The sequence below is a fragment of the Labrus bergylta genome, chromosome 11 (genome assembly GCF_963930695.1).
Source record: "Labrus bergylta chromosome 11, fLabBer1.1, whole genome shotgun sequence".
NCBI lineage: Eukaryota > Metazoa > Chordata > Actinopteri > Labriformes > Labridae > Labrus > Labrus bergylta.
In genome coordinates this window covers 26,284,135-26,295,093 of record NC_089205.1, presented here as the reverse complement: position 1 = coordinate 26,295,093, position 10,959 = coordinate 26,284,135, and the positions used below count along the sequence as shown (strand labels likewise).

General features: G+C 39.8%; 1 protein-coding gene across 4 annotated transcripts; it reads left to right on the top strand.

Annotated features, from left to right (window-relative positions):
• Positions 1 to 215: 215 nt before the first annotated feature.
• On the top strand, positions 216 to 5,986 carry rhbdd1 (rhomboid domain containing 1). 4 transcript variants are annotated; one of them, XM_020628295.3, is made up of 8 exons: positions 216 to 273; positions 1,191 to 1,355; positions 2,085 to 2,364; positions 3,658 to 3,790; positions 4,204 to 4,292; positions 4,593 to 4,658; positions 5,146 to 5,289; positions 5,395 to 5,986. In XM_020628295.3, the coding sequence occupies exons 2-8, from the start codon at positions 1,203 to 1,205 to the stop codon at positions 5,505 to 5,507; spliced, it is 978 nt and encodes a 325-aa protein (XP_020483951.2). In that variant the 5' UTR covers positions 216 to 273; positions 1,191 to 1,202; the 3' UTR covers positions 5,508 to 5,986. The 4 variants fall into 4 exon arrangements, with proteins under 4 accessions (XP_020483951.2, XP_065816675.1, XP_020483950.2 ...); XM_065960603.1 differs by lacking the exon at positions 216 to 273 and adding an exon at positions 326 to 625 and having other exon boundaries at positions 5,146 to 5,308; XM_020628294.3 differs by lacking the exon at positions 216 to 273 and adding an exon at positions 330 to 625 and having other exon boundaries at positions 1,177 to 1,355.
• Positions 5,987 to 10,959: the final 4,973 nt, after the last annotated feature.

Below are 10,959 nucleotides of genomic sequence, written 5' to 3'. Positions count from 1 at the left end.
TTATTATCATTATCATTATTATTATTATTATTATTATTATTATTGTTGTTGTATTATTTGTTATTATTTGCTTTGGCAATATATTTACACATTCATGCTAATAAAGCTAATTTAATTGAATAATGTAGTTCCTCTCTTTGACCACTGGAGGGCAGCAAACACAAATTTTCCATATTACGCTCACTGCATTTAGATCCGTGATGCGCCTGCGCCAACTGCGTACCTTTGGTGTGGTCATGTGACAGCTTACCCACCGCCACCAACAGTTGTCAGGTAGGATAAATAATACTTTATCACTTATTAAAACGCAGCAGTTGCAGTGCGATTTCGGGAAAGTACAGAGTGGTACAATTGGTTAAATAAAAATAAAAAAAAGAAAAGAAAAGAAAAAACTCATACCCGGAAGCGGAAATACTGTAATTTACGCTTTATGATACCGCGGGATAGGAGTCTTCTAGAAATGATGAAATACGGAGAAATAAATTCTGCAGACGTGAATCTTAGATTTGTATAAAAGTTTGCATGTGTTTTTGTTGACGACGTGTGAGCATTATCCAGAGTATCCCGGATGTAACTCCCTCACAGCTGTGGTCTGTAAACTTCCTGAAGAGCGACTGAACTCACAGTGAGTTTAAAGATAGTTTTATATATTTATATATATATATATGTATGTTGGGGATACAGTTGTCTATAGATATGTTATAAATACTTAATAATTGACGTTTTGCAAAACAAAAAAAACAACTTAAATATTACTGCTTGGTTATGAACTGGCTCAGGTTGTTTGTTGTTGTTTTTTAGGGAGATTTTAGTTAATCATCATCTGTTTGTGACCACGTGTTTAATCAGGAAATAAATCATTAAATAGATATTTAATAAACAGAAACCCTTTTTCAAAATATTTGTGCATCTATGGGTCACATAATATTCTAGGGTGTCTATTTAAAGGCACACTGGTGACTTTTTAATAAAACGAACCATGACTCCTTTATTGTCTTATTTTGGCTCAGAGATTTGATGTTCAGTCTAAGTGGTGAATCCAGCTGCTGCAGACTCTTTTCTTCTTTATCCTTGACCTCAGATCATCCATAACACTCTTTTTAAAAAGTGAGTCTCCTTCTTGCTACCAGAGAGCAGGGCAGCTCAGTTTCATCTTCTTTGCGGATAATCTTTTAGTTTTCTCCTTCCAGGTTGTATTCAGAATGCGGAACCGCCCGAGGGGATCCCATCTGGGCCTGCTGCTCCTGGCCTCCCAGCTGTTCCAGGTGGGCTTGGACAACGTACCCCCCGTCACCCTGGCTGTTCTGGGACTCAATGCGTACCTTTACCTGTTCCCTGCAGCTCCTCTGATGAAGGTAATGCATCGATGCAGCCCTGACAACACAAAGCAGAGGTTATTATTACAGTATTCTGCAAATTATGTTTAAAGCTAATCAGAAAACATTGCCGAAAAACAGATTTGAAAAAAGGGAAAGCCGTTCTAATTTAAAAGGAACACAGACTTTAATAAACCGAGATTCAGAACCAAATTGAGGGAACGTTGTTTTACTGTGAAAGGAATCGGTTTATGGAACAATCTCAACAGAGAAACTAAAGAATCAAAATCAAACGTGATATTTAAAAGAAAAATTAAAGCCAGTTTGTTGAATAAATATGTGGAAATATGTCAGTGAGATACTGTTTTTTTTCGTGATGCTGTGACAAAAATGTATTGGGATAGACTTTGTACGGTGCATAATGAATTGTTAAGGAGGACTTACGATGGGGCTGCCGGTGGCTGTGCCTGCAGCCAATTTAATTTAATTTAATTTTAATTGTTTTTGAATTAAGTGTTCTGTTTTGTTTTAATTAATGTTTTGTGAAAGAGGGGCCGATATTATAAGATTAATCTTCTTTCTGCTCCTTTTCATTCAAAATTTGAGTTTTTATGTTTGTTTGTTTTTCTTAACTTTATTGTTTCTTTGAATTGAATAAATTTGACAAAAAAAAATAAATAAATAATGATATTATTTCAGAATGATAAAGTAGTCATTGAGCGGATATTTGAAGCACTAATGTAAAAACTTCAACCTGTCCACTCCTAGGCCTGTGTGAGTGTCCAGCAGGCGTACTGGTTTAGAGACTGGCGCCGCCTCCTGCTGTCCCCGCTGCACCACGTTGATGATTGGCACCTCTACTTCAACATGGCGTCCTTCCTCTGGAAAGGGATCAGTCTGGAAAGACGTCTGGGTGGAGCCTGGTTCGCCTACCTGCTGTCAGTCTTCTCTCTGCTCACAGGATTGGTCTACCTGGTGCTGGAGGCGGGGCTGACGGAGCTGACCCAGGATCAGTCCTACAGCATGGTCTGTGCTGTTGGCTTCTCAGGTACGGACGACTCTGGCAAACTCCTCTAAGATGTACAGACTAGAAATAGGACTGTTGTCAAAGACGAAGTCATCAGAAAAATAAAGCCAAAAAATCTAATAATAATAATAATAATAATAATAATAATAATAATAACTTTATTTATAAAGCACCTTTTAAAAACACAAGTTTACAAAGTGCTTTGACAAACAGCAAAAACAAGAACAAACTAAACCAAACACAGAAGAACATAAACAACAGTAAGAACAAACAAATACAAAATACTAAAAATAATTAAATACAATTCAACAGAAAAGAACCCAAAGTGCACGATACCCAACAGACATATATAACCCGACCATCATAAGAACCATCACAAGAACCATCATAAGAACCATCACAAGAACCATCATAAGAACCATCATAAGAACCATCACAAGAACCATCATAAGAACCATCATAAGAACCATCACAAGAACCATCACAAGAACCATCACAAGAACCATCATAAGAACCATCACAAGAACCATCACAAGAACCATCACAAGAACCATCACAAGAACCATCATAAGAACCATCATAAGAACCCAACAACACGAGCTGAGACCAAGAGGAGCAAAGATTTAAAAAGATGTAAGAAACTAAAAGAGATAAAAACAAATAAAAAGATAACAACAATAAGAAGGTAAGAGCAGAAAAAGAAATAGAAACAAGTGGTTAAAGGATAAAACAAACAAAAACTATAATATTAATGAAAATAAAAAGTAAATATAAATATGAAACATAAATAGACAAAGTAAGATAAGAAATGACCAAGTTAAAACATAAGGAGTTAAGATAAGAGCATAAATAAAAGGACAGTAAGAAGTAAAAGAAGATAAAAATAGTAAAACCAGTAAGAGAAGACATCAAGAAGACGACATCACATAAAAACAAGTCTGTAAAAGTACGTTTTAAGAAGAGATTTAAAAGAATTGAGGGAGTCTGAGAGTCTTATTTCATAGAAATACAGCAAAGTCTTTATAAAGATAAAAGTTCAAAAAGCAAATGTTTTACATGTTTTATTTGTTAGACTAAATGTTATCCTTTAACAAGTTTTCTTTTATGATGGAGTTACATTTAATTGTTATAAATTATATTTATCCAAGCAGCGTTTTTGTGTCGTCTTCACTTCATTTCTGTACATTTGTTGTCTTGTTTTTTCATTTTTGTTGCTTTTTCTGCGTTTTTTCTTTCCTGAAGCGATACAACATTGATGTGTCTTAACACAGTTCTTTTCTCCTTCTTTTAACGGTTGGTTCATTGTGTTTCAAGGCGTCCTGTTCGCGCTGAAGGTGCTCAATAACCATTACAACCCTGGAGGAGTGACGTATGTGATGGGGTTCCCTGTGTCCAATCAATACGCTAGCTGGGCTGAGCTCGTGCTGATCCACATAACTTCACCTGGGTGAGCTTTTTTCACCAAAATGCAGAATCCATTAGCTAACCGTAGCAGCAACAACCCTCCATTTAATGCATGATGATGCACACTAGCACTGCCAACACATGCTGAATGGACGAGTTCAACCAAGTCTTTTAAAACCGGGGTTTCTGTAGAAAGACCAGAGAGCTGATTTTGAGAAACACTAAAGAGAAGGAGAAAGAGAAGCACAGGAGTACTTTGTTTAAAGTCATAGAACAATATCTCACCCTGACAGAAACATTTAAACCTTTCTATCAGACCTCTTTAACATTTTGAGCTCAGGTCTGACTCTCAAACACTTGACCTGTAACCACTTACAGTGAGATGCTATTAATCAAAGTGTCCACCAGATGGCAGTGTTTCACAAGTTAAAGATAACTTATTCTCTTCTTCTCCAGGACTTCTTTTGTTGGTCACCTGGCAGGTATCCTGGTGGGTCTGCTCTACACAGCTGGACCACTGAAGGCCATCATGAAGAAATGTGCAGGTCTGACTTTCAGTCTTCATCAGTATTGTTTATTTAAATGACATGGAAGTTACTCTTAAGAATTTAAAACACCAGTGACATCTTCGAGAGCATGTAAATGCTAAATGGACTTGAGCTTGTATAGCTTTTCTAGTCTTCTGAGTCCTCATCATCGAGAGACGACCGACTTTACCACTGAGCCACAGCCGCCCATGTGCAAAGCTGTGTACCTCAGTTTAGATTTAAATTGGACTTAAAATGTTGAACTTACTCTTTCTTTGTACTGAAAAAAATCATGTTTGCATATTTTCATGAATCCAGCGCTCGTGACATCAAACGGATATAACTCCCGGCCCGGTGTGAACTTCAGCTCTTCAGGCTCTTCAGGTGCTGCACGCTCACACAAAGTTATTTAACTTACACACAGTATGCTCCTCCAGAGATTAACAAAGCATTGATCTGCATTACAGGACTTTGAACTTATGTAACCTGGGTGTGATCACTCGGGGTGGGAATCACCACAGGCCCCTCGATATGATATCATCACCACACTTGAGTCACGATTGGATTTCATTGTGGTTTTTAAAAATGTTGTGATATGCTCAGAATTACGATTATTTAGAAGACGACATCACATAAAAGCAAGTCTGTAAAAGTATGAAGGGCTATGTACACTTAATTTATACAGTCGTTACACAGAACAGATCAAGTTGCAGAAAAACTCAAAAGTAATTTAAAATGAACTACATCACTTTTGAAAATTTGACACCTTCAGTAGAAATCGTCAATTTTTTGATTTTTCATTTTCTTTCTTTCTTTGTGTTTAATGTGTGTGTGCGTGTGTGTGTGTTTTGCGTCCTGCCTTTCCGTGCAGGCTACAGAAGCACTGGTGGAGGATACTCAGGATACCATCAGTATGCACCCAATGATGCATCACCTCCTTCATCATCTTACTCAGGAGGAATGACGGAGGAAGAGCAGCTCGAGGCAGCCATCAGAAACAGTCTGAATGAGAGGGGTGAGGGAGAAGAGGAGGGGTCAGAGTGACACTGAACTCCTAAAACTTTTTACAATTCAGCTTCAGTTTCAAGTTTTTTTTAAATCCTGCATTGTTTTGTTTCAGGACAAACCAATCAGAGAGGAGCTCCGCCTCCTCCTCCTTACGGTTTCCACCTGCCACCGGAGGCCAGCGCTGAGGATATCAGGATGCGGAGACTGAGGAGGTTTGACAGCTGATCTGCTCAGCAGCCAATTGGAAGAAGGTTTTTACGTGACAGAACAGAAGAAGAAGAAGTCTTTCCTGAAGACTAACTTAAGACTTTGACATGCTGAAGTAGAGCGGCCTGAATGAGAAGGTCAAACCACACAGTGTGACACATAAAGCAGCTCATTGGCTGTGTGGAGCGGTGATGTCACGTTGGTCTGAGTGTTACCAAAGAGTTCATGTCTGCCTTAGAAAGCTGCTTGTGTGTTATAACTACAAAGTTCATATATGTTAATGAGCGGCTTTGGGCGCAGCAGTGAAGTTCACCTTCCAGTTTGCTGAATTTAAAGCAAAAAAAAAGGGAAAACTATTCAAAAAGGTAATTTCTTCAATCAATTCAAGATTAGAAACAGGAACTTAAAACATATTAAATGAGTTCTTACTGTTTTCAATTTGAAAAGCATCGTTGTAAAAATGTAACTATATAAAATGTTTTCTATATTCAATCACATCTGACTGTCTACATCTGATTTGAGAACTGCGACCCGCCTGGTGTCTTTTGATCCGGGGTCTAGATGGAAAAAAAAAACTGTGGAATCAGCCTTTCTGTGTTCTCACACTTAGGAAAAAGTTTTCCCATCTCTCCAATTTGAAATCTCTGAAGATGTTGTATGAAGATGGGTTTTTGTGCCTTTATTGGAGAGAGAGAGGCGACAGTGGATAGAGTTGGAAATTGGGGCGAGAGAGAGAGAGAGTGGGGGAAATCATGCGGGAAAAGAGCCGCAGGTCGGATTTGAACCTCTGCACATGGGACGCATGAGACAACCACTTGTCCACTGGCACTCCCCCCCCCCCCCCCCCCCCCCTCATTCTGCTGCTTAAAGCATAAAGCATCATTGAAAAACCATGTGGGCCATCTTCAAGCAGATATGAAGCTGTAGTTTAAATGTTAAACTGGATGTTTTCACGAGATGAATCTGAATAATAAAGTATTTGTTTAAAGTTGGTTCACCTGATAGAAACCAGCAGCATGTCTTACAGGGCCAAAACAACCTCCCCAGGGTCCCCGATGTAGGAACCAGTGTGATGTATTGGAGTCTGACTCAAAGATCTTTGACTTTTCCCTTTACATAAAAGGGAATTATATTTAAATGATACCCTGCCATCTTCCCACCCAACAGCTCCCCTGAGCTCATGTGCAGTAAAACATCGTGGGATCAACTCTACATTTGCCCTTTTTTTTTTTTTTTAAGACTTATTTTTGGGCTTTTTGTGCCTTTAATGGAGAGATAGGAGAGTGGATAGAGATGGTAAACCAGGGAGAGAGAGTGGGGAACGACATGCAGGAAAGAAGCCACAGGCTGGACTCGAACCTGGGCTGCCTGCCCCGAGGACCACAGCTTCCACACATGGGGCGCTTGCACCAACCACCGTGCCACCAGCGCCCCCTACATTTGCCTTTTGAAGGATAAGAAGAGGACATAAGCTAACAAACAAGTATAACAAGAAAATGTTTATTTCAGGAACATATGAGAGAGCGCATTTTCTCTCTCTCCAGTATTCTCTCTCCCCCATTACAGCATGTAAAAATCTGGATACAAACAAAAAGATTAAAGTGAATCATGATTGAATCTGAGAATCTGGATAATTATGACTCTGCTTGAGTGCACTTAGTGTTAAAAATGTTTTAAAGGTCAAACCGGACTGTATTTGTTTTAACAACGCACAAGTTAACCACACTGCTCATGATGTTTAAACCTCCGCTCCACTCTGCTCTGTCACTGTTTTTAATAACGGCTGATGAAACAACTCAGCATCTCTCCACACATCTCAGTCCGTCAGAGCCCGTCTCCCTCTGGACACCTGACACTTACTCAGAAGATGGAAGACCTCATTGATGGTATGCATTTTAGTGGTTCATGAATAACTGCTAAGTAAACTTTATCCCCCTGGAGGAGTGACCTCCAGTGTGTGTCAATACGGTGGTGTTTTGTCTGTTTGTCTTTTTACCTTGTTTGGTTTTACATTGGGTTTTTATCTGGTTTGTTTCATCTGTTCTCTAATGGACTCCTGAGTCTGTCAATAAAGATGATGATCCATCTCCAACTGCTTCATAGAGTGTTATATTTAAAGACCATCTAGAATATAGGAAACCAGTACATGTTTCAAGAAGATTGGATTCCCTATGATGTCTCTGACCCCTTCATATTCATGTAGAGGATTCATCAAGACAGCTAGCGAAATCCTTCATGACCCAACACACATCCCTCAGTATTACAAAGATGCTGGTGTCTTCTTGCAAAGTTTCTTGAGATGATATTGGATCTCTCTACCAGGAGCCTTTAACATGTTGAGCTCAGGTCCAATTGGACTCTTAACTCCCAACACTTGACCTGTTACTACATACAGTCAGATGCTATTAATCAAAGTGTCCACCAGATGGCAGTGTTTCACAAGTTAAAGATAATTGTTCTCTTCTGTTGGTCACCTGGCAGGTATCCCGGTGGGTCTGGTCTTTGCTGCTGGACCACTGAGGACCATCATGAAGGAATGTGCAGGTCTGACTTTGTGTACGTGTGTGTAGATGTGTGTGTGTGTGTGTGTGTGTGTGTGTGTGTATGTGCGTCCCAATTTATGATTTAAACACTTAATGACACAGGACAACTATTTCTTAAGCTATGGAAAGAACATTTTTACAGATTTCTTTTGTGTGATTAGAGGTGATTTAAGTCTTGTACTTCCATCATTGCGGCTCTCGTTACAATCACTATTAATATGTTTAATGTCTTTAAAATCTTAAAAAGAATTATAACATCTGAGATAATCCTGTGAGCTCGCCTTAGTTCAGATTTTTACTCCAAAATGCCTCTCACAGCACTTCTGTTGAAGGCAAGTCTGTTTGTATACCTTGAGACATTTTTATACTTTATTAATCCCTGAGGAGAAATTCTGGTTTCCGTTCTGTTATTGAGAGAGGGGTTTGTTGGCTTGCTCAAGGGCACCTCTGCAGTTCTCAGGAAGTGATTTGGCAACTCTCCAGCAACCAGACCGACTTCCACACTTTGGTCTGCACTTGAACCAGCGACTCTCTGGTTCACAGATGGAGCCCCTCTCGTCCCGGTGGGTCTTCTGCTCTCCAGGTACTAAGCTTTTCTTTTCTTTTTTTTACACACGCCTGAGTTTTGATCATTCACTTGATAAAGTCTAACAGTATTGGAATATATCATCGTTGACTTGAAGAGATTTCTTGAAGAATTACAAACGTTGTGGATTCCCATCGAAATGACTTTTTGATCACTTTTCAACAAATTGAATGAAAACATTAAAAACTGACCTTCACTTGATCCTGCCAGTAATCTGAATCTGTGTACCCCTCGCCTTCTGGGCCATTGAGATAAAATCAGTGAGCAACAAACTTATTGACCAATTGTGAACTTCTTCTTTCCTCTGACGTAAAAACATTATTATAGGGACCGTCTCGGTTAGACTCCAGACTTTAAAACATCAACTCTGTGGGCCTGACAAAATAAAAAAATAAAAAGCGCTGTTGAATGAGTACATCGCTGGTTCCGATTCCCTTGAAGCCCTGAGGCATCATGGGAAGGAAGTAGGGCATCTTAAATTAGAGGCAGGAATGCCAGCGAGCCATTTCTCCACATGGGTCTGAAACCGAGCTGCACTAGATCTACCATCGCTCTGCACATGCTCGTCCCAGCCCCTGCCGCTGCTCCTCCAGCAGGAAGAGAGAAAGGTTGTGTGTTAATTACCCAGACTCAAAGTGACAGTAGGTGGCTGGAGAGCTGTTCTGACATCAGATGGATGTGACAGTTTGCATGGTTTGCTTTAGCATACTGCCAGGGGGAGCGTGGGAGCTGAGTGGAGCACAGGACCCTGGCAGAACATGAATAGGGGTGTCTGAAGACTGACAGCGGGTATGACAGGACGGGGACAGGGATGACACACACTGCACAGCAGACAGTGTTGCTGCAGTCTGTATGTGTGTGCAGCACTGCTGAACATTTAGGGCTTTATTTGACATTTTGCTGTATTTTATGTCTTTTTTGTGTCTCTGGTTGTTGGTAAAGTATCTCAGTTTCTTTCATCTTGTATCTCGTCTGTGTACCTAACAGACTGACTGACTCATCAGAGCTCACCTGTTGGGAAAAAAACACCCGACCCTGGGTCAGGTGACCATAGGATGGTGAGGAGGTCTGTTTCTGAAGTGATCCATTTCTTATTATTACTAGACAGTTTGTCAGTCTGTCGGTAGCAAAATTTAAAAAAAGCCTTTTGGTTGATAAGCTTTGATCAGATTTTGGATTTTGTTGCAGCTCTAAAACTTTTGCCACCTTTTAGCCATTTAGACCCCCAAACAATGTGAAGAGTGGGCCAAGGTTTAAGAATACAGAAATGTTTGTCCTGCCACTTCAAAAGGAGAAGGGAGAAGAATATTGGAGAAAAGGGAATTTATACAAAGATGAAGACCCGTAAAAATATATTTATTCATTAGAATGTACCAAAAATTATGTACTGTACCTGTGCCTTTTACATTCTTGTATTTGATCTTATTAATACTGTCTTGCCCTAGTCCTCATTTGTTCTGTGTTTCTTGTAAAACATAAATGCCCTTTAAATACCTGTTGTTATTCTTAAGTATCCATATTTAGGCTAAAGCACAGTGTTTGTCCACTTTGCTCACCTCTGCACAATTGATTAAAAAAAAATGTACTGCACGTGTTTGATAATGGAAATATATTTCTTATACTTGATTTGTAGTAAAAGAGCAAACGCCTGCTCTCTCTGGTAGATTAAGAAACACGTTAAAATGTAGGAAAAACAAGAACTGTAAGCTCAGAGGGTCAAGAGCTCAGCAGAGAGGTGCCATCCCTCTGCCATGTGCTGCATACCCACTCTGCTCCTCTAGAAAGAAAACATGCTCCATGCAATCCTACGTGAAGGTCAATTTGTCTTTGCATCCGTCAAAGCTAAGATCACAAAAGACTCCCACCAGACCGATGATCGTACACCATGGCATGAATAAAACAAGCATTTGGTAAAAAAATCACATTTTCTTTTTCTTCCCACACTGCCGTGATTAACTTCATCAAATCCTGCTCAGCAACTCACAAAGTCTCATGGAGAATGGTATTAACTTGTGCAGAGGTATTAGCCCACAGCTCTTTTTTTTTTATTTCACAAAGTTGTATCGGTTGTGTGCCAGAGCTACATACCGCCGCTGATGACTAAAGAAATGCCACACTATTTATAGGATAATCTCATGAAATCCCCCCCCATCACTCGTCCACCCACCCTCACCCTCCCACTTCTTAATTGTCGTGCTGACTTTGTTCTCCGCTCTCCTTGTTCTTCCCCTCTACATAAATGGAACTTAATGGAACTTCCTGTTTCGCTTTCAAAGGCCCTGCACACCCACCCGATGTCGACATGTTTGATTAGAGCTTTAATCAGCACTGAAGACGGAAA

What these genes read in the sequence shown, in the direction of transcription:
- rhbdd1 (XM_020628295.3), top strand. Translation starts at nt 1,203, where the DNA reads ATGCGGAACCGCCCGAGGGGATCCCATCTGGGCCTGCTGCTCCTGGCC. An exon ending in ATCCACATAACTTCACCTGG is followed by an intron (nt 3,791 to 4,203) that starts GTGAGCTTTTTT and finishes CTTCTTCTCCAG; the next exon opens with GACTTCTTTTGTTGGTCACC. An exon ending in CAGCTCTTCAGGCTCTTCAG is followed by an intron (nt 4,659 to 5,145) that starts GTGCTGCACGCT and finishes CTTTCCGTGCAG; the next exon opens with GCTACAGAAGCACTGGTGGA.